This window comes from Mustela nivalis (assembly GCF_964662115.1).
Source record: "Mustela nivalis genome assembly, chromosome: 11".
Taxonomy (NCBI): domain Eukaryota; kingdom Metazoa; phylum Chordata; class Mammalia; order Carnivora; family Mustelidae; genus Mustela; species Mustela nivalis.
In genome coordinates this window covers 58003417-58028032 of record NC_139030.1, presented here as the reverse complement: position 1 = coordinate 58028032, position 24616 = coordinate 58003417, and the positions used below count along the sequence as shown (strand labels likewise).

The 24616-nt window shown below is 35.4% G+C and overlaps 1 protein-coding gene and 1 long non-coding RNA gene across 2 annotated transcripts in view; one reads left to right on the top strand and one right to left on the bottom strand.

The window, feature by feature from the left end:
- The first annotated feature begins 632 nt into the window (after window positions 1–632).
- Window positions 633–6239, top strand: LOC309844452. Its single transcript, XR_014300702.1, has 2 exons — window positions 633–1113; window positions 1245–6239. It is a non-coding gene; the product is annotated as an uncharacterized lncRNA (long non-coding RNA).
- Window positions 5594–24616, bottom strand: part of PLA2R1 (phospholipase A2 receptor 1) — a 107939-nt gene continuing 88916 nt past the window's right edge. The window contains 11 exon segments of the mRNA XM_082691353.1: window positions 5594–6347; window positions 6349–6557; window positions 6679–6711; window positions 9009–9185; window positions 10528–10644; window positions 11162–11302; window positions 12725–12893; window positions 14431–14669; window positions 17922–18069; window positions 18421–18551; window positions 19204–19321. Coding sequence (XP_082547479.1) covers window positions 6303–6347; window positions 6349–6557; window positions 6679–6711; window positions 9009–9185; window positions 10528–10644; window positions 11162–11302; window positions 12725–12893; window positions 14431–14669; window positions 17922–18069; window positions 18421–18551; window positions 19204–19321 — 1527 coding nt within the window. The 3' untranslated portion in view covers window positions 5594–6302.

The window sequence follows — 24616 nt, the reverse complement described above, 5'->3', positions numbered from 1 at the left end:
GTCGTGGATAAGCAGGAGTAAGAGAATGAGAAATCCTGACAAGACCTGGGTCAGGAAAGAGTGTAGAGAAAAAAGAGCAAAAAGCAAGTAAATGTGGCTGACGGCAAGATGTATGTCAGTGCAAAACCTTTGGTAGGAGGGCTGTTAGGCAGGTTGAAGAAAAGATGAATTCTGCTTGTTTTTCATTTGGGTCAGGAGAGAAGAAACATCAAACAGCAGCGGTCCTCAAATGTTTGTGTTTGCATCGTTCCTTTTATGACGTAGGGGCTTTGGAAGTGGTCAGTTATTTTGTAGAAGTTCCTCAATTTAGATTTGTATGGTATTTTCTTTTATTAAATTAATATTATGCCTTATTGAAGAGGATACCAAAGAAGTCATGTGCCCTTTTGAGGGCATCATACTAGGGAGTACATGATGCTGGTATGGCCAATTACTACTCATATTAGCTTTGATCACTTGAATAAAGCAGTTTCTTTACTGTAAAGGTAGTACTTTCCTATTATAATTAGTTACTGTCTTGGGGTGATACTTTAAGGCTATGCAAATTTCCTGTTTCTCTTCAAACGGTCACCCACTAATTTTAGCACCCACTGGTAAATCTTGCCTATATAAATTATTACTGTTGTGTTTGCCTAATGGTGACTTTTGTTTCTCTCATTTCTTTTACACTTATTAATTGTAATTCTTCTGTAGAAAAGAACTGCTGTTTCTCCTCAATTTATTTATTCATTCATTCAGTTTATTTTTTATCAATATGGACTTATACATATTTATTCTTATACATATAGTTATACATATTATTGGGTTATAATCCAATACCATCAATATTTTTTTGCTCAAATTGTTCAAATGTTGGCCATTGGGAACTCCATATTGTTAGTTTCTGTGTTCTGTGGACATGACCTCATCTTTTGGGGATCACAAAAGATAATCCACTTTTATCCTGTATTTTTCCTGCCCCAGACCTGGAATCAGCCACTTCTCCAGGGAGCCCTAGTTCCTTTGATTGGAGATACCTTAACAACTTGAATTCCATCATAATCTACTTAAAAATAGAAATACACACAAACTCCTGGCAGTCAGAGATTTTGCATTGTTTTTTTCCTTAGTCTTGTATTTCCATTCCAATCTACCCACAGAATTTTATCCCAATGTAATATACTTATAATCTTGAAAATATTTTATTCATCACCTTGTATTGTTTTTTTATTTTATTCATCACCTTGCATTGTTTTTTTCCTTAGTCTTGTATTTCCATTCCAATCTACCCACAGAATTTTATCCCAATGTAATATACTTATAATCTTGAAAATATTTTATTCATCACCTTGTCATGTTAACCTATAGTAAAAAATATGAATATAAATTAAAATTATTTTTAAAATTCTCTGTGAACATAGGCTTTAAGTATTATACATTTTCTTCTATATTGAGCTGTCACTTCAATTTTTATTAGTACAGAGTTGATCAGAACAACATAAATAATAGTCTATATCAGACTAAAATGTTATAATGTATCTCTTAATGAAATGGATGTATCACAGATAAAATTAATTAATATTAATTTAAAATTGCTATAATGAGTCAGGATTTAACATGATTTCTATTATTATTATACTCAACTGTACATGCCAAGAAACTCTGGTAGAGATTGCTGGTGCTTGTTGTAGTTGGTTATCTTCTCTTTCCTGAGCACACTGAAAGACATCTCAGACTTTCTGCAGTTAGGTTGGACCATGTGACGAGTCTGGCCAATGATATGTGAGTGGAAGTGCCACTTAAAGATGCAGAAACTTAAGAGTTCTCTACTCCTTTTTTGTGCCATAGTATCACTGAAAACCCCATATTCCTGAGGTAGGGACATGCAGCCTAGATCTAGGAGTTATTGTTTGGATGTGAGCTCCCCTGAAGAACCAATGGAACCACAACAGGCTTTGCATGGCCAAAAAAATTAATTTTTGAGTTTTGTTTTGAACCATTAACATTAGGGGGTTTATTTGTTTCTACAGCATGCCCTAACCTATCCTGACTAATGTAAAATCTTTCTTCATATAAATAAGTAGATGGGAATGAAAGTGTTGTTTTAGCAATGTAATTTCATTACTTGAATTATTTTCTCATTTGTGTCCAAAGTCACAGTGATTCTACATTAAAAATCACTTTTCATCATCTGACAACTGATAATTTGATAATGTCCTTCTTGAGTTTTGCTTAAAGCAAAGAACTGGAAACAGTCAAGTTGCAAAAGGATTTGTTACCCAGTCATTAAAATGATTTACTTTGTCAGTTTCCTAGAAGTAAAATTAATAGACTTTACTAAGACTTTTCAAATGACTATTAATTATGCCTGTTACTCTTTCACTCATAGGCACCTCTTGTTTTATCTGATATACAAAGTAATGTTGGGAAAAGTGATATATTGTTATAGTTTTGTCAATACCATTTTCCTATTAAAATGTCTTTATCTTAATAACTGCTTTAATCATGACACTGGAGTTGCCAATTTAGTTTATTCAGGTAATGAAAAACATTCATCATAAAACTTAATAGGTAAGGCCAATCATCATTGTCAAATCCCCAAGCCAAATAAGACAAGTAAATGATCAGAAAAAAATCTGATTCGGGTTTTCAATTCAATGAGCATGTTAATACTCACCTTCACTTAGAAATCTTCTAAGAGCACAGATCTTTGCCTTAAACTTTTCATTAGGATAAGGTAAGGTGTCAGGTTCTTATCAATATCTACACTTCCTTTGCTTTCACCAGAAATTTCTTCAGAAATACCTTCTCTGACAATAGTTAGGGGCTGCACAAGATAGTCTTGAACAAAGAGTAGTAGTTATCATTTCTCTTGTTCCACTGTATAATGCATATTAACTTAGAATATCCTAACATGGAATATCTCATTCATCACTTCATCCTTCATCAAAAAATGTTTGAACACAGGGAAAGACATGAGGCTCAACACTGGTTTTAGAATTCTTTTACTAAAAGAAGCTTCATTGACATCATGACTGAATTTTTTTCCATTTGTTTGATGCCATGGAGAATTTCCCCAAGATCATACCAAGATTTGGAGTGAAAGCCATGGGTTTTTGTTTTTGTTTTTATTTTTGTTTTAAGGTAGAGATAGACATTTGTACAAGAGAGGTGGAAAAGAAGAACCAGCATGACACTATGATCTCACATGTGTTCCCATGCAAGTTAGTTCTAAGGAAGAATATATATGAAGGTTGAAGAGTCTGGAAACTGAGCTCCTTAAAAAATATCCATGCCCTTGGAAATCTTTATGTACCTTCAGGGTATGTGTCCTTAGTATGGAGACTGTTAACTTAAACAATGTATTTCAATAGTCCCTGAAAGCTACATACTTAATCAAAGATAGGTCCCAAGTTAGCTTCTGTCAGGTAGAAGTAGGAGGTCCATTGGAGGACCCCAAGGCCTTCTAAGTTGGAGGCCCTCCTATATAGGAGATGCTTGGACCCATGAATGCAAAGTCCTACTGCAAACCCACTGTCTAGATATAAACCTTTGCTGTGTTTAGCCACTGAGATTTTGGGATTGTTTGCTACAGCACTTGGCCTTCCCTAATAGAGTAGCTGATGATGCTAGATAGGTCTCACTACTGCAGAGGTGAAGTGGCCTTGTATAACTGAGTGTCCAGGTAGATAATTGAATGGGAGTCACAGCCAGTATATTGGGGGTAGGGCAGTGACAGGGAGAGCCAGAAAGGAGCCAAATCAAAGAGAATAGACTACAGGTTGCCCCAACTACAGGCTTCATATCTGATGCCAGTAAAGTTCCTAGGAGTGGGGCCAGAGAGCTATCCTCAGTGGACACAGATAACACACATTTATGGTGGCTTATCACCTTCTCTTCCCCAGTATTACAACACAAGTTCTCATATATCCAACACCATTTTGAGGAGGAATAGGAAACTCCAAAAATCTGTTTATCTAAAGAGACCACCTATTCCATCCTTGAGAGGAAGTGGAACTTTCAACTGAAGAAGCATTTAAACTGAAAGAAGACTGTTAGAATTGGAAAAGTGCAAGATATCTTTAATTGAAAAATCCAAGATTTCCCATTACCCAGAGTCATGGATAATAACTGATTTTTTTTTTTTTTTGGAGATGGGCACATTAATTATGTGTGGATGAGTTTGTGACCCTGATACTTTTTTGCTTTTTATGCTATAGTTATGAAATCTAGTTCAGATTAAAAATAGATGTGCAAAAGGTTTTTTAAAGTGCACATCTATAAATAAAACATAATATTTCAGTACTTTCTATTTCTGAAATTTCAGTAATGGGAAGGAGTGCATGATCCTGTCCATGGGGACAGATTCCCCAGAGATGTAGCTCAATACTAAATAGCAAAGTACAGAGCATTGACAAACAGAGCAGTTTCTTTCTGCAAAACCACTTCATTAAAGACATACTTTGTCAAACTGTTATGTGTGACTCTTCCACTTCAATATACGTTGACTAGGAGGATAATTGATTAGCAGTTTTTACCAAGACCACTGAAAAGAATAGAACTTTAATTTCACTTGACAGATTGTTAAATTGGGCTTTTATGTCACCTGGTTAGTTCAAGCCAATTATTCTCATGAATTATAAATATATAACTGCTACATAATATAATATCTTTTAAAACATGAAGTCTCAAAACTTCAAAAAAAAAACTATGGAAATAAATTGTCCTAGTTTGTGAGCTACACACCAGGAGCAAAGAGCTGCATTGGAAGCTTTTTGGAAGCTTTTGGAAGCTGTATTAACTGTTTCAGGCCACGAAGACTCCCTTCTTAGGGTATGCTCATCAAATTCTGTTTCTAATGGTGATGGCTTTTCACTTAGAGATTCATTCATACTTTCTCCCAGAGCTCCACCTTGTGACTCGTGACCACTAGTTTCAAGGCAGCTGGGTGTAATAATTAAAAATGCACACTCTGGGGAGGCCTTGAGATTTTCCCAGTTCCTCTCTATCACAAGACCTTACTTAATTTTCATAACCATCTGGTATTTTCCACTTATGAATTTACTGGATTTCTTTCACTTTTCTCTCATCTGGAAATAAGTGACATAAAAACAAGTTCTCATTAATTTGCTCACCCCAATACATACATCCAATTTCTAGAATGGCACTTGGTTCTTAATAGAAATGCAAATGAACATTTAGGTAATGAGTAAACTTTAAACTTTTGATTATGAAGTCACTTTTCCATGATGAGAAATTCGTGAAGGAAAGTCAAATCTGTTATATTTCATTTATGGACAGTGTCATGCTATTGATCATTATTTATCAATTGCACTGACTAGTCCAACGCAAACAGAGATGGTTCTTAAGAACCATAGTTTATTAAATAGAATACTTTCACATAAATTTGTTTATATAGCAAAGGTAGCTAGATTATAATTGGAGGGTCATTTATTTAGTACTTCTCAATATGTTTTCTAATGCGGTTCTAGTGGTACTGGATTTCACATTTTCATTTTTTCCCCTTTAGATTTAAATTATATTTTATATCTTTCAGTTGTTAGGAGAGTTATGGATTACTTTATACCTTTGGTTTTAATAAAGACCATGAGTCTTAATAATAGTGAAATTTTAATAAATTCTTTAAAGCTTATCTATATTTTAAAATATCAAACACAGTCATCATTTATTAATTGAAGGTTTTAGGCCACATTATTTAGTTGCTTATGCAAGTGTGTTGCTAACCAAGATCTTTCCTATTTAAAGACAGGTCATTTTTCTTCTTTAGTTTGAGAAGTCAGAAATAATAAAAACAAATATCACCCTAAATATTAGGTTAGAGCCCAGAATATGTGAGTTTTAAGTTTAGAAATTAGTTTTCTGAACCCTGATGTTAAAATAACGGATTTAAAAAACAAACAAGATACCTCTCAGATGACTTTAACTTTTCATCTTATATACAAGCATAGTGTTTTATAATTTGTTTCATTTCCTCTCTTTTTTAACGGAATGAGTGTGAGTAAATGTCAGAATAGATAAGATTAGTTTGAAAATTCTTTTAAAATTTCAGTAGAAATATAGTAATACAAAACTTATTATTCACATTGGTTTGAGAGTCTTCAATAGGGAGTTACTTTTAATAGTTCCTGTTTTCTGACTAGTAACCATTGTATAATTTCCCCATTTTAAGAATAGATCACAGTTTGGGGAAATGAATAAATCAACACCCATCTGATTTGTTTAAGAATAATTAAAATAGTGACACAGTTCAAATTATAGTGGCCTCTGGTCTGTAAAGGAAAATGCGGGGGAGACTCCTGTCTTTACTTATCATTAGGGCTGTGGCATTCTCTGAATTCATTGTTATTGGTCAGTCTTCTCAAGATCACAAATGAGAATATTTTCTTCCAAATGTACTGTGCTGAAGTTGGTTGTAGGGTAGTAAGGATTCCCAAACTGTGCAAGTCTCCTGAAGACACCTCTATTGTGCTTGTATATGCAGAAGGAAAGTGTGGAAAGTGCCAGAATCACTATCAATGTGACTGCTACTGCAAGAGGTACAATACTGTGACTTGGTCCTGAGACAAGATGAAAAAAAGAAAAGTTCAATAACAATGAGTTAAGATAGATACTGTCTCATAGTTACTTTCTATATTATTTCTAGGAGAAATCAAAATGTTCTGTACTGTTCAAACCTACCTTTTCCTGAATGCTCCTTTACTGCATGAATATCTAAAACAAAAACAAAAGAAAAAAAACTGAGATGAAAATTTTCTTTTAATTCAGCAAAATTATGTTATTATTTATAGCAGGGCTTAGCAAACTATGGCTCATGTATCAGATCTGGTGCTTGTTTTTATAAATAATGTTTTGTTGGAACTCAGCCACACTCATCCATTTATGTGTTGTCTGTGGCTGCTTTCATGCTACAATAGCAGCATGACAGAGACTATATGGCCCCCAAAACCTGAAATATTTACTGTCTGGCCCTTTACAAGAAAATTTTGCTGACCCCTGATTTATTGTAATCATTATTATTGCTCACAAACACATACCCTGCTTTTTTTTTTTAAGCTGAAAAATTTCCATCCAGTCTCAGCACTGTGCTGCAATAAAAATATGAATAAAATATAGTCCCTGCATGCAAGGAACTAAGTTTTGTTAAGATCTGAGATGGAGTTTGTCCAGCAATGATATTCTCTTAGCCCCATGCAAGGATTTTAAAATCATCACATTCTCACCTTTGCTATCTCAAGAATCTCAGGAAATGAATAATAGCTCCTCCACTTAAAAAATTGGAGGTTGCCTGTTTGAGGACTTTCTACTGTAGAAAAGTGTCTCTTTCAAGTAGACTCTATCTATAAATTTGAGCTCTGCTATTTCTAATCTAGGTAAAGATCCAGAGAAATATGTAGAGAATAACTCAGAAGAAGATCAGTGGGGTTGTGAGTGGAGGAGCGCCTAGGTGCAGTACTTCTGCCCATTCACTCTCACAGACTTGAAACATTGTCACCAACAGCAAAACCATAATACTGCACACTTTTTCATAATACAATTGAAAACATATATTATGTGTCTGTGTGAAGATACTTTTTAAAGAAAGGCTGTAAAAGAGTTTTTATTCTCTGGATGCAGGCAGTGGGCAGATACAGAAGGCTGTAGAGTCAGAATATTTGGAAAATGATCCTTGATGTAGCCCCAGTGCTTTTCTCATCTGTAAAAGGGAGTATTATATCTCTTCCAGAGCCTTAGGAAGTTGCTGTGAGGGATGAAACAGGTGTCCTCTATATTATAGGAAGATTTACAGCCCTGTGCAGACATGAGGTATTTCTGATTTGGTTTTAAAATTAAATGCTATTGATCACTTGGGCACACTAGTTATTAGGCTCAGTCATGTTTTCCACACAGAATTGCTATCTAGGCTACTGGGGCTTGAATGCTCGTGCCAATACCTACCAGTTTTTTTCTCCTTCATTCAGCCCCAGTGTCTAATTAGATCACAGAAACCTGACGATTTTTCCTTCCTCGCGTTCCTAGTTCTATTGCTCAAATTACAACCGCCTCCCTTTACATCTGGATGAGTGTGATTCCACTGCATGTGTCTACAGAGCACATAGGGGTTCTGTGTCTTCTTCCCCATCAAGTTCACCTTTTGAGACTCATGCTCTCTGTGAATGGATCCTACATTACTGCCCAGTTTTATTCCCATCACCACCCAATGTGAGCCCTTGACTCTATCTATGCTCATTCTCAACTGCTGCCTCCAGTCATACTGGGATTTTGTCAAATATGCCTTCCCTTTTCTATTCTCTTTATCTCTTGGGATTCTAAAACCTTATCTCTTCTCGGAAACCTTCACCAGCAGCCGGGACCACACCAATTCCTCCTTCTCTGCAATAGGAGTATCTAGAAACGTGATTATTATTAAAAAACACATTTCTACTATTAATGATCATTGTTAACATCCTATCTTAGAAATCTCTGTATTGTTTGCAACTGACTAGAATTTTCTGGCTTAGATTTCTAAAATTATTATTTCTTTTTATCACCGCAAACTATGTAGCTCAAGACAAAGTTGAAATATGACTTTTGTCATATAGTATGGCTAGCAACAGAGAATCACAACTACTTACCTACAACAGGAATACCTAAGCCTAGATTATTTTTTCTGGGACTGAAGATTAATCTTAAAATTTCCGAGTACCGGTTGCCAGAATAAGGGATGTTGGTTAACACTGCTAGTTCCATTTTTTTTTTTTTTGAGGTTAAACTGCTTTTTTTGCCCATTAACAGCAAGGGTGACACTGGAAAGTCATTGTCTTTATAATGATTTTTTTTTCCTTCGTATTAGAGAAACAAGGAGCTGAAATGCCCTCTGACTTGTTTGATGTTGAACAAGATGATAATGTTAGACTCTATCTGAATACTCCCTGAACACTTGGATATTCAAAGCTTTAAACGCTATAGAGTTGGGTCAACATTAGTCAGGGTAGAATCAAAATGAAGAATTACCCTCTGGCTTTACCCACCTGCTTCCATTTTGCATATAAATCCTTTTTTTTCTTGACATGGGGATAACTGCCATACTCCTTCAGCGATCCTTAGGGCAATGCACAGATGGGGTTTGACATGATCCATCTCTGGTTTCCGAATGCCCCAGTTTGACTGATCTGTGGGAGTTCCATCAAACCACTTTATGGTTTCATCTGTGGAAAAATTGTTGACTTACTATGAATTATATGTACAATGATCAAATATACTAAGACTGGAGTGAGCCATAAAAAGCTGCTCCTCAGTTAATGAGATTGTCTCTTTAACTGATGCATGCAACTCTTAGGTACAGTCATGAACTCAATGTCACAAGGCAGATATTAGTAAAGTTGCCTTATGAACAGCTTTCTATTTATTTTAGATATATTGTTCTAATTTAGTTCATTTAGAATATCATCTTTCTAAATGTAACAGTTTGATTTTAAAATATTCCCTATCATTATAACCAATTTAAAGAAATCATTTTCAGTCCTAACTCCTATATCATTGCAAAATAGCTCACTTTCTAAAATAATTTTACAGTGAATTTCTTTAAAAAGCAAGCCACTGGGGTACTGAAGGATGGGGGCAATGAGTCCATCCATGTGTAAGCAATAATGGGGGTGCATTGTCTGAAAGGATTTAAAACCAACAATAGGGGCACCTGGGTGGCTCAGTGGGTTAAAAGGCTCAGGTCATGATCTCAGGGTCCTGGGATCGAGCCCCACATCAGGCTCTCTGCTCAGTGGGAAGCCTGCTTCCTCCTCTCTCTCTCTGCTTGCCTCTCTGCCTACTTGTGATCTCTGTCTGTCAAATAAATAAATAAATAAATCTTTAAAAAAATAAATAAAACCAACAATAAAAGGAACTAAAAGTTGGTCATCTTTTTATTATCACAATGGACTAGAAATTCTAAACAATGTCTGTGGTTGAAACACTCCTCCTTATCAGAGTGGACCCGCCCTCCCCCTTGGTATACCACTGTAATAAGTTCTCCATACCAATTAAGATAATTTTCTTTACAAATACTTTAAACAACCATCAATTACATAGAGAGAAGAAGGTCATGCTCTCATTTGATCACAAACCCTGGTTTTTATGAGAATCAAGTAATTCTAATGGCACAATTTATCCCTGAAACACTTCTATAACTCTGTTGTGCTTTTATAACATTGAGAAATAATCTGGGTATTTTTCAAATAAATAGGGTTTTATTGTCTCTGACCAAGTCTGTGAACACAAGTTTCCATCCAAGAATCTTCATGATGTGAAGGTAAGTGTAAGATAAACTTATTGTTTGCTTGTTTTCATTTTTAGTATACTGGGGGGATTATTTCAAAAGACCCAAGGGTATATAGCAAAGGGTTGGCAATATTGTCTTTGGAAGAAATAGCTTTAGGATTCATGTTATTGTTTCCAAGAGGAGCTTTCTAGTTTCCAGTTGCCATTTTCATCAACCTTGACCACCCACCATGTATTTATTTATGCCCTCTCCTTTTCTCTACCAAAATCACTTACTATCACCATCAAACTGAGCATTCAACCAAACCATCTGGACAGAAGAACCAAAAGCAAAAAGCTCTTCTAGGAGAAATGAATTTTCATCCTCATCCTTGATTGTTAAAAGATTAGACCCTACAAAAGAGATAAGCAATATATAAGCAAGCATTTGTGTTTATGTGTAATACTGTTAAAAATACAGTTAAAAAATGCCTCCTATATCATAATTTGTAAAGTTCAGTTTTTACAGAGTGAAAATTTCTGTTGTAAATAAGTGATTTTTGATTAAAAATTTAAAAGTTATGCCACATTTATTAAAAGACACAAGGTTGTACATAAGAGTCAAAGCATAGAATGTTAATTTTAGGAAACTTTAAAAATTTATAATTCAAATGCATTCAAAAGGAACATTTTCTTGGGAAAGTGTAGTATTCTGAAACATCATCTTAGGTTTTAAAATTCTGTCCTGGACATTGAATTTCGTAAATAAACCATCCCCAAACAAGCAAATTCAATAGTATTTATTTTTTCAATTTTTTTTTGGTTGTTCCTAAAGTCACTAAAGAGTCAGACAAATGAAGAAAACCACATTGTTTACTGAAATGTCAAGAAGGAATGCATTGAAAGCATTTTACCATCACAAAAGAATTACCTTCCTTTTTGCAAAATTCATGAGCAGCCTCAAAACTCATACTGTTTAGGACTGTAGAAAAACTGTAGCAATTACTTTTGAATTTTATCCAGGGAATAGATGTTTCTGAGCACAACTCTGGGTGTCCAAATGGTTTTGTTTCTATGAACAAAAATCAGTTATGATTTTAGGGTGGTGATTGGGTTCATTTATTAAGATAAACATTGCATTAAATTCTATGACAGACTAAGATAAATATGTGTAATGAGATTTTCATGATAATACTCAGAAAGAGTGGGTTTAATATAAATGATTATAAAAGCAAGACTGGTCGTTAGCATTTCTGGCAGAAATAATCGTTACCTACACATAACAGGGTATATGAATGCATAATTTCTTAGCCTTACTTTGGGTGCAGCATGGGTGAGGGTGGCTGTCTTTTGTGTTTATAATTGGTATCCTAAAGGATATCCTAAAGTTGGAAAAACTGGGGGATGTGATTCATAGAAATACTGGAAACTGAATGAAGTCAGTAAGAGGCACTTCCAAATGTACAAAATATGTTCTGTGCAGTGCTGAATATTATAGATTTAGCAAATCATTACCTGCCAATCAACCTATGAGGGAAAATAATGCATTCAGGAAAATAACGCATTCAGGAAAATAACATAGCATAACAAAACATCATACATAACTAAGGGAAAATTCAGGTGGACGTTGCTTTAGTGGTCAAGCATGAGAGTCAAATCCATGCTGAAATCCTAATTGCGCATGACTGTTGGCATGTTACCTATCCTCCTCACACTTTGGTTTCTTTATCTATAAAGAGAGAGCTAACAACAACATCTTTCTTACATGAGAAATTTATTAAAAATTTTTCCTTCTAAGTAATCTCTACCCCCAACATGGGACTCAAACTCCTGACCCCGAGATTAAGAGTTGCATGCTCTACTAACTCATCCAACCAGTGTGTCCCTACACAAGCAGTTTAAATGAGCTAGTGCCTGACACTTCTTAAGTACTCAATAAATGCAAGACTAATGAAAAGGGAAGGATAACTTTTATGGTGTTTTAGAAGCAGAGTTACCTTTTCCTTCATCCATGCTCTTAATGCAGGTTTCCAGAGCCTGATTTCTCATCTCTCCTTACAGGTACCCTTCACGCAGGCATATCACAACACCAGCTTTGCTTTATACATGTCCAATCCTTTCTTCCTTCCATGTCTTTGCCCAAACTTTCCTGTTCAGAATGCTTCTCCATGTCCCATCATTGTCTGACTACCACCCATCTATTCTTCAAGGCCAGTCCCCATAGTAATGTCATTCAAGAAGTCTTTCTATTTATTCTCAAGTGGGTAAGATGTGTTCTCTCTCCTGCTAACCCCCACAACACTTGCTACCTCTTTTCCATCATTTGGTAGCCCTGCCTGGTATAATAGTTATGTGTCTGAACATCAACTAACAGTCCAGACAGAGGCTTCTTGAGGGCAGATACTTCTTACTCATAGCTCCTGCTTAGCACAGTGCCTTGCACACAGTAGGTTCCCAGTATGTCTTTTGTTGAGCTGAATAGAATTGAACCTACCAGTAGGTACATGACAAATTGCTCCTTGAAGAAATGACTCACAGGCTGTGCTACTCCAGCGCCCATTGGTGTCAGCAAAAACACAGTCACCCAAGATGGCTGACTCATCATCTTTCCAAAAAGTGAAGGAAGATTTGGATCCATCAGACCAGTCAAAATTAAGACCATTCTGTGGAGGGAAATGGAGCCATCATTTTTTTGCTAGGACTGCTGGTGGCTTTGCCCACTGCTGTTTGAGCAGCCCTTACTTCAAACATATATTTATATTTCCACATCTAGACTTCTTTTTCAGGGGGTCTAGGACAGCTTGTGAATATGGCCTGACAAAAAGAAATAGAATTATCTGTCATAACAATATTGTTTTTGGCTTTGGGAATCCTTGGTTTCCTACCACAATAACTTTCCAGTAAGCAATCGGAGTGAAGTTGATCAATATCTTGTTGTTGACACCAACACAAATTACAGGTTGATCAAAGATGCACACATGAAATTGAAAACATAAGTGCCTAAAAGAACTTGGCTAAATATTTTATCCTTTTGGTGTGGGGAAAATCTTTTCAAGTCCAATACAAAATCCAGAGACCATAATGCAAAAGTGACTAAATGAAGTTAAAACATTCTATTATGCAAAAATACAATAAACAACTGTAAAATACCATTCTCTTGCCTATCTCCATGGCAAGGATTAAAATTTTGACAACACCCAGTATTGATAAGGATATGAAAAAATGACATCATAGTTGTTGGCATGTAAGTCAATACAAACTTTAGGTGGGCAATATGGCACTATCTCTTAAAATTTAAAATGTGCTTAGCAATTTCACTTCTAGAAATTTATCCAACTTGCACAAAAATGTTTGTATTATTGTAGTTGTGAAAAACTACAAAAAAATCCCAAATTTCTATTCAGGGGAGAATAATACGGTATATCCTTGTGCTATCCCAAAGAATGTGTTAGATTTTTATGTGCTCGCGTGGAAAGCTGTACCAGGTATATTAAACAAAAAGCAAGTTTAAGGACAGAACATGTAGTATGACCTCATTTTTACTTAAAAAACGATATAGATATTCATTCCTTTTATATATATATGTGCATATGTAGAAAATTTCTAAATTATGCATAAGAAACTGTTTACAAGTGATTCTCTTTGTGGAGTAGAACCAGAGGTTGGGATAGAATAGATAGATTTTACTTTTCACTACTTTGAGCACATAATACTTTTACTTAAAAAAAAGAAAAAACTAAAAATGTCTTCCTTTCCAAAATACATCCCTAGAGGGAGAGAAAACCTACATGTTAAATTCCAAGGGGGTACTGAATTAATTAATAATCACATTTCTAGGCAGGAAGCATGATCCATTTTTCTTGGGGATTTCTTAAATGCAACAGATTACTCAAATGCAGGTACTTGAGTTTAAAATGTGTTCCATTGCCCACATGAGGCAGGATCCCCAGATGCTCAGAAATTTTCAGAGAACCTTTGAAGGGCATTCATTCCCAGAAATTGGGCAAGTAGATGTAAACTCTTAAAAAGGTGTATACCTATAATTTGTAGTCATGGGTTCTTCATAAAGTTGGCCAGTAGTTATTCTATAAACCGATTACTTAAATGTTACATTTACTGTAGTTTCCGGGAATTTTTTTTGGAAAAAAAAATATGAAACTTACTTATGCAGGGAGGTTCCAAGGAATTTAAGATACCTACATCTGCAGTGGATAGTCCAATCCAATGGGCATGTCCTATCCTGTTGAGGATAACAGTGAGGAAGGACTGGTGATACTGATCTGTAATGCTGGCCAATTCTGCTCCATGCATTAGGCAGGTTTTTACTGCTGTATACCAAGTTATATTTGCATTAATTATTTTATAAGTTCTGTTCCCATATTCCAAGATATTGGGGACTGGATACATATCAGATGTATTTACACTGTGTCCAGAGGTATCTAGAACAAGAACAACAGAAGTCATTTTTAGCATCTGGTTGAAAAAGTGGGGAGGCAAAGCTTAGTTTGGATCCCTGTCATAATGGCCCATTCTGTGATTAATATCAGAATTTTCCGTCCCAGAACTATTTCAAAATGAGGATAATACCCGAAAGCATAGGTGATACTTAAGAATGAGAACAGTTAGGAAATTTAATGCATAAGTGGCTTTAAAAGTATACACATATAGTTAACCATTTCTAGATCTCCTATTTTTTTATTGTTGCTTTTTAAACTGACCACTTTTTGATGGAAATGATCTCCTTAGGCAGGTTTTATCCCACTGCCTACACCCAGCCTAACATACTGCTCTGGCAGAACTTAATACTTACTAAGAGAATACTGACATATATTATGTCATCATATACAATGTTGCAAACATAATTTTACAAGTATATATTATCAAATACCACCATTTATTAAATTTGAGATTGCATGATAGTTGTTATCATGTTTAATGTTTACATGTATAAATTCTAAAAATAAGTTTAAAAATTACATTAATAAACACTTAAAATATACACAGTTCCATAAAGACTTACTATTAATATGTCACCTGTCAGAGTCAAGATTTACAAATTAGAAGGCAAGGTTTCCCCAGACGTGATCAGTAATGCTTTCTTTTTCATGAGTGACAGATTAGGTGACAGTGAAGCCTGTGTTTTTACATGCAAGGTATTTCCTCTTTAATATGTGGACTTGTCTTTTTGTTCTATACTATATTATGTACAAGGATAGGCTAGTTTTAGAAAATCCTAAACAGAAAAACAAGGTAAGGGTTTCTGAACTGCTGATCCAAGGTGGCTGGGATATTTCCCAGCTGGTTTTATTACATTTGGGGTTGAAAAAGAGCATGATGAGGTGTGGATAGGATGGAAGACCTGAAAATCAATGCTAGTCCTGACTACACAGGGCTAAGTGACCTTGGGAAGAAATGTCATCCCTCTGAATCTCAAATTTCTGTTTGTAAGAGATGAATAAGTCCTTCCTTAGAGGGGTGTGGATAGAATTCAGAGATAACCATACAGGGCACTTATTGGAACTCAGTATTTGGAGTATAGTACCTGGAACACAACAGGTGCTCAGTAAATGTTGATTCTTTATGCCAAGTAAAAATGGCAAAATGGGAATTTGACTTTTACCTGAAAATGTGACCTCAACATAATAGTAGTACGTTTTATGAAACCAAAGTGAAATTAACCTATTTGCCAACCAAATTGTGGAGTACACGTTTATACCTGGTTATTCTTTACTAGAGGTCTGTTTGCCAGCCTATGTACCAAGTCTAAAATTATTATTTTTTTTTTAACCCAGTATAGTATAAGGATGTGCTGGGTGTCTCAGTTGGTTAACTGGCTGCCTTCAGCTTAGGTCATGATCTCAGGGTCCTGGAATCGAGTCCCACACTGGGATCCTTGCTCAGCGAGGAGTCTGCTTCTTCCTCTGCCTGCCGGGCCCCTGCTTGTGCTCTCTCTCTCTCTCTCTGACAAATAAATAAAATCTTAAAAAATAAAAATGTTTAAAAACCCAGTATAATACCATAGTAGATTTTTAAAAATGATAATAATTAGTAAGATTAAGGTAACTGAAGTTTTTCATATATGTGGCCTAAATACCAATTCAACTGTTTCCCCCATTATGTCTCTGTATTTTCACACATATAAAATGCTCTCATTGTAATTGATTTCATCAAACTTTAAGACATAGTGATTTTAAGCAACATAATTTTGCCATCCATTGACCTAAAAAAGAAATATCTATTGGAAACCAAGTCCCAGATTGTGGCTCTTGACTTTGTCCTTTTCTCCCTGTTATATGGACATATTTATCTTTCAGGCAGTTAGACTTTAGGCTATAAGTCCAATGTAAGCACATGTTTATATGGCAAATAAAGAAGCAGAGCAGAATTTGGGCATTTATTGTAGGCTACAAAAATTTGTGTAGTTAAATACTATTTTAAAATAATAATAGACACAACTGTCATTTGTTAGTATGCTGGCAACTTGTTAAGCATTATATATATATATATATATATATATATATATATATATATATATATATATGGTGGTCAGAGTTTAAAGAAGTGGAAAATTTAAAGTAGAGATCAACATCAAGGTCATAGAATAGAATCATTGTCTTTAACTGAGAGACCTTGGATATGTTATTCACTTTTTTTAAGCCTCAACTTTCTCATCTATAAAATGGGGAGACTTTTATCTACTTTTTTGCCTTAATGCTTCTGAAGCCAAGGCACAGTGGCAGGTATATCATAAGTGTGTGAGTGCATGATATTTCTTTCCCTAGAAGACTCGACTCTTCTCATAATACTCTTGCTATAACTGACTGGGTATCTTCTTTCAGTTCCTGACTATTACTATGTTTAAGTGATAACTGTGAATTAGGAAATGGGGCTTCCTGCAATTGCCTTTCTGGGGATGATACTTAGTGCATTAAAGAGTTCACATGCATGTAACACTAAGAGATATAATTAATATTCCAAGTAAGTATATATACAACAGGCTGCCCAGAGTTCCACCCAGCTCCTGCCACAAACTATGGTCTTCTAGAGTAGCATGGTACAGGAAAGCCTTGCACTATGTGAAAGCATGAGATACGAGCTATTGTTGTTGTTCTAGCTATTTTAATTTTTATTACTAAGGTCACTTATAGTGCATCCGCCTTGATCATCAACCCTCTGACTATGTGTAATAGTATGGTATTTGTATTTCATGCCAAAATTCACTGGGGGTTCTGATCATTGGCTCTAGAAACATGTTACATGCCATATTTAGCCACATCTTTAGCCTAACATTTTAGGTCAATGGATGGCAATTTAGCCACCAGCATTTTTAGGTTTCCAAGAAAGCAGGAAATATTTGTTTATTTCACTGATTCTTTTCCAACATCTTCTTAATGTCTTTTTCATTACCCGAATATACTCATAAACCCAGAACAAAACAGTAAAGCCTTTTAATATGGCCAATATGGATGTATAAATGTGGTCATCTCTCAATTGGTCTCTGTAGTCTTTAGAACCCCACTAAAGGGTCCTGGAGTAGTGGAGATTAAATGAGTAATTATATGTAAAACTCAAAAAATAAGTGCCTGGCACTGTTAGCTATGAAAATGACAGTTATATACGATGTAAAACAAATATAGAAGAGAAGAATGGGGCATAGAAATGAAAGGAATAAAAAAGCAACTATTTCTTACCCTGCATTTTTTCACAAACAAACCCATGACCTTCTTTTCCACAGTCTTCAAAATACCATTTTCCAGTGAAATGAAAATTAGGATTACTTGATAGCAGGGCACAGAGAGGAATATGTTTTTGAACTTCAGTGGTGTTATGACTTGGAATCTTTAAAAAGATACATATGTTCTCAAAAAATGGTAACATAAAGCATTATAACATTGGCATTTTTATTAAGGACAATTTAAAAAATTCAAACACTATTATTGCTTTATTTGCATTTAGCAAACTTGGTCATAGATCACTTCATAACCTACAAAATAAATAATTATTGTGATAGTAATTACATTAATGGAACACATGAAAATGACATGTAATTGCATTATTAAAATTAATATATTGATAACAGACTTATAAAAATTTATGCCTGTAAAGTGTAGGAAGTAAAAGAACACTTTAGTAAGTATCAAATAGGATCTCTTGCTAAATAATTTCTAAAAAATAAATCTGAAAACTTACATTTATTACATCAAATGGAGACCAGTTAGAGTATGTCACAGGCTTTCCATTTACCCATTTTTCATAATTATCATTTTGTAACCCTATCCACATATTAGTGGTCTGGCCAAAAAGATTCATAGTAATGAAAGCTGAAAAATATGAATACATTATCAAATTTAATACTATATAAGCCATTTGGGTAATCATTGAATTCTGTTTATAGCTGTGATTTTAAATGACAGCAAAACTTAATTACCAATCAAATGTAGGAATTTGTTACTTTGTTCTTATTAAGGTAATACAGTCTCTTTCACATGTGTTTCAGTTTAAATTGACACACATTAGCTGGCAAAACCTGGGATTTCATCATATCCTTAACAACACTATTTCCAGTGTTCATTTCTAAACAAAAGAGGATTTATCTACTATACTTAAACTGAAGTATACAATTGCCTAAATACCAAATACAAGCATACAGGTAAATCTAAAGGGATCTAAAATTATATCATGCAATTATAGAAGAATATACCTCAGATTATTTTAGTCATTTAATAAAGATGACAAGTATGTCATTTTTTCCCACTGCTACTGGGGAGACAAAAGCTTCCAAAAATCAGCAGTTTATCTGTACTTTTACAGATGTCATGATAAAAGCCTTAGGGGTTAAACTGAAAATTTCTGTGTCATCAATAATATAATACTTCAAATGTGGATTTGGAAATATTAGTATTTGGGGGAACATTTAAATAAATATTGGAATAAAAATGGTTATTTTTCCTGATTGAACATTGAGTACTCTACCTTGCTCCACCTCATTTTCAATGGTGACCAGTGTTCCCCCTGCTTCAACACAGAAATCTTGAGCGGATGTCCAGTTCTTCCAGTCACTTGGGTCTTTGGGGATTTTCACCAAAAGGCACTTTTGGAAAACATCAAAAAAAGCACTCATTTCCATATTTTTTTAAAAGAGTTAAAAACCTCCCAAAGACACTGAGGATCAATCTTCAGAATTCTTTATAATCTTCTGTAGCAGAAATGACTCATTTTTTAATTTGAGCTGCTCCAAAGGTATGAAAGTAAAACAGAGGACCAGCTTTTAGGGTAAGTCAATATTTGCATGCATTTCTATCCAGCAGGAACAGAAGCAAGGATGTGTTTTGTTGTGCAGGATATCAGAACAATGTCTTCTGCTCAGTGAAAAATAGTATTCCTTTTAAAAAGGAGCCAGCCTGATTGCGAAGTGTATAGCAGTAGACTTAATTTTTAAAAAATTTGGAGGGTAGCAATTAACAGCTTAGTTCAATTTTATCTACAAAACATTTCTTCACTTTAAATGAGAGAGGAATACTAGGGAATCAAACCACATCGGATATTTAAATTCATTAATTCCTTGAGTTAGCTGTGTGGTTTGTAAGTCCACAAAGAAGAGTCAGAAAAGAGAAAAAACAAAAACAAAAACAAAAGCAAAACCCGAGCATAGTTGGAAGGAAAGCAAGGGCAGACCCAAGGAAACCTAGGACAGAGAAACAGAAAGGAGGGTGACCAATAGTGTCAATGGAACATAAAAAGAAGGCTGTGGGATTTGGCAGTGAGAATTGTTTGTTACTCATGAGACAATCATGTCTGTAGCATGGCAGGGTTTGTCATTATGGGGTGAGAAGTGGAACAGTAACTACTGGGCAGGTCAGGGAGGGTCAGAGAAATTTAAACTTGTTAATGGGGCCAGGTGGAGTCAGGGGAGAGGGAGAGAGAGAAAAGAAAGGCTATAGGAGATCAGGCAAAGTTCCAGAGAAGTCAGGAGAGACTGTAAACAAAGGATATTCCATGTGCACTATTCTCTTATCAATGAACACAAGCAAACCCAGTCATTGATAGGTTAGATCTCAAGATTTCACCACTGAGAAAACTCCAGTTACAAGATAATTCTAGGCTAGTGTGGAAGCCCACACTTGAGAGAGCATCCTTCCCCATCCTCCTTCCGAAAGACATCTTTCCTCATCCTTTAATTTCTATATTTCAGTCCCCCAATCCTTCCCCATCATCATAAACTCCCTAAATAGCAGAGAGACTCGCTCTTCTTTGAACATCACAACGAAGTAGTTCCCCAGTAAATATTTATGGAACATAATAACAGCCAACAGACCCTTAAGTAGTTGTCAAATGACATTCTCAGGCATTCTAGATTTAGTCCAATGATTCTCAAAGTGGAGCATTCAGTAATGTCTGGAGAAATTTTTGGTTGTCACAGCTCCAGCAGGGAGCTTTGCTTTTGGTGGGTAGAGTACAGGGATGCTGCCAAACATTCTGTAATGCACAGGTCAGTCCCCTCATAACAGAGACCTATCCAGCTCCAAATGTCAGTAGTGCCCAGGTTCTTTTCAGAACACAATCCTGATCATGTCACTTTCCAGTTTAAGACTATTAGGATTTTTCATTCATATATACATACATACATAATGAATAAAACTATTAAGGATTATCTATTCTTTTCAGGATAAAAATCATAAACACTGATGTAGCCTGGCGTTACCAACTAACAGAAGAAGTACATTTCCAATTCTTCTGGTCCTCTTTACCTTGTTTGCTTCACAAAGAAAGGGAATTGGCTTTAAAGGATTTTAATTTTATAACAACTATTCATTTATCTATTTCCTTTCATTTTGTCTCTTTTCTCTAATTACAAAGTCCAGTGAGTGACACACACTAATTATTAGGCAGTCTTATCATTTAATGTGAATTCACCTTGTGTTCAGATAGTCACACTAATGAACCATTCATAAATACCAATGAACCTCATTGGTTCAGTTAGCTCAATAAATCTTTCCAGAAAACACACATATGCTCCCCTACCCTACCCTCTTACTCCCCATCCCCCCATGTTTGCCTCAGCCACCATTTACTAGCTTGACTATTTCCTATTACCACAACTTCATCGTTTCTAAAAGAAAGCCAAACAAACCCCAACACATATTTACTAACACAGTTTGAAATGGTGTGATTAGTAATTAAAGCAAAGCAGTAAGATGAAGTACAGCACTCTTAATTTTAAATTGTTTACTTACTAACTAATTTGCAAAATGTGATCAAGTTTAACACATCTCTTATTATCACCGGGAATTAAGGATAGCCTATTGTATTGCAAACAAGTTTTGAACATAAAATTCTTTTTTTTAATCTCAAAGTCATTTCCAGCTCAAAATTGGAAAGTGGAATTTGTGACCTTTCCCCCAGACTTGGTCCTTTTCCAGTGTTCTTACTGATGTTGACTGGCAAAGTCAGCCATGTATTTATATAAGCTTGAAACCTGGGAAGCTCTTTGCCTTCCCATTCCAACCACGTTTCAATTACCATTTAGATATACATCCCATTTCTCAGAGCCTTCTCCCATTCTTCCCACTGCTGCCACATCACAGTCTCTGCCTTCTCTATCTTAGCCCAAACTCCTTCTCTCTTACCTGGATTATTACAGTAGCTTCCCAACCACTCTTAAAACCTTCCTCATCCTTGCCTTCCTCACATCTGTCTTTGCTATTGTGGCATGAATGATTCTTTTCAAAACTTAGTCCCGATGTGTTCTTCTTTAGTTAAAATCCTTGAGGGGCTTCCTATTGTTCTTAGGATAAAAACAGAAACTCTTTTTCATTTCACTTTTCACATTCTAGTTCTCTATGCTTCTTTTAGTTTCTTCAATAGGTCCATTCCCTCTCACCACAGGACTTTAGTATACCCTGTACTTCCCTGCTTTTAATGCTTCCTGTCCATCTGACTACTTCAGTCAAGTTCTTCTGTTAAAAACTTTTAGAGAAATATGTAACTCCCTTTCATTGCATGTGTTACAGTTATAGAGTTACCCTCCTGATTGGTTTGCTAATGTTTGTTCCCCCTCTAGTCTGCAAGCTACAAAAGAGAAGGGATTTTGTTTGTTTTTCCTTACCATCAAATTATCAATATCCAACATAGTTAAATGAATGAATGAATAAAGTGCTGATAATGTGAATACTTTTTTTTTTTTTTTTTTGAAAAGAGGAGAGTATCTTTTAAAGGAAAAGCTGTGTTGTGCATTTTGGCTAATTCCAAACTAGATGTGCAAAGCAGCCATTAGCACTAAATCCAGGTCCTTGTATAAAAATATGTGAATGGGACACCTGGGTGGCTCAGTCAGTTAAGTGTCAGCCTTCTGCTGACATGATCACAGAGTCCCAGGACTAAGCCCTGCATTGGGCTCCCTGCTCAGCGGGAAGTCTGCTTCTTCCACAGCCCTGCTCCTGTTCTTTCTCTCTCCTTCAAATCAATCAATCAATCAATCAATCAATCAATCTTTAAAAAATATGTGAGTAGAAGCATAAGAGTTAACCTACTATACACACAAGCACACGCACACTTAGAATTTTTTCTGCTTACAGCTCTGCTGTGACAAGTGTCTTAGATGACTCACTCTTTTAGGGGTAATTCCAGGTTAAGACTCATATATTATCAAACATAGAGGAGATAATTGATGAAACATTAGAAAAGATGCTTAACTTCTGGTAGATGAGTTTAAAACTCTTAGAGGTGGATAATTAGTCAACTAACTGTTTTTTTTTTTCTTAGAAAAAACAAACAAACAAACAAAAGTATTCCCAGGAAAATGACAAAAAAGAAGCGAAAGAACTGTGATGTGAAAAATGTCATTGCTACCTCGCGGTTTTCCTTCTTTAACTTTGTTAATCAAGGGAGCCATCCCCACGGGGCTCTCCTTCTCTCCATTTTCAATCCTCCTGTTATCAGTTTTTCTAATGATCTGATAAGCCCACTTATTCCAAGGTGTAGATGACAGATGAGGCAATCTCAGAAATACTGCCCTTAAAAAAAAAAAAAAAGAATCAAGGCAAAGGTGTGAGAAGCACATGGTGGGATTTGAGCCATCTTAATGCAGGGGAAGGCCCGGTGGGTGAGGACACTTGGGGAACCTGAAACCTCACCCTGGGAAAGATCTCTTTTTTCAGGTAGCCTGCTGTGACAGTATTTTGTAGTCAAATCCTCTGAATGTTTCAAAGACTAAGCTGTGCAACTGTTGCATTGCTGGGCAAATATTGGCTACCCATTTGAATAACTGAGGGAGCTTTTAAAAAACACTGGTACGTAGATCCAATGCAGATTAATTAAATCAGAATCATTAGGATGCCCTTGCACCTTGACATTTTTAAAAAGCTCACAGGCTGATTCTAAATATTTGATCAGGGCTGTGAACTACTAATCTAGCCGTTAGTTATCAATAAAGATTTTTTTTTTTTTTAATTTTGAGCTACACAAGGATTTTTAATTCTGCTCCAATCCTGCTTCAGAAAGTCTTTCTCCTCTTGTGTACATGTTTGTGCCTTACTCATGCCCCTTTCTCTTCCTTTCAAAGGAGGCATTCACTTGCTCTCCTGCCCTGAGTCTGCTCCATCATCAACTGCTACCATGCCTCTATACATACATACTCAATATGCTTACACAAGAGAAAACATGGACTGGAGTTCAGCTGTGCAGATGAAGAAGTTTGGGGAGAGGATAATAACCAAGTTCTGAACCAAAAACAACCATTGAGAGTTTCTGAGAATTATTTCTCTAATGCCAAGGATTTGATTTGCTATGAATTTCCTTAAAATATCCTCTTTTACACATGGGAGAAATACTGATTAGTAACTAAAACAGTCATGTTCATACTTCGGGGTTGCTCACTGTCTGTAGTAAAAGTGTGATTTTGAGACAAGCTAGGCATTCCTTTGTGGCTTTTCCATATAGAGCACTCTAGGATGCATCTGTTCTAATAGTCTCAAGGTACAAAAATTGACCGAAAATAAACCAAAACTTTAATATAAGAGCTAAAACTGTAAACCTCTTAGAAGAAACATAAGAAATAAAATTTTATGACTTTGGGTTTGGCAACCTTTCCTTAGATATGGCATCAAAAGCATGAATGACAAAAGAAAAATTAGATAAATTGGACTTCATTAAAATTTAAATAAAATTATTATTTTTTATTTTATTATATTTTAAATAAAATTATTAAAATTTGATACATCTGTGTATCAAAGGACATTAGAAGAGGCAATCTATAGAACAGGAGAGAATGCTTGCAAAACATGCATCTGATAAGAGCTTAATATCTAGAATATATAAAGAACTCCTACAACTCAACAATGAAAAGACAAATGACCCAAATAAAGCTGGGCAAAGGACTTGAGCAGAC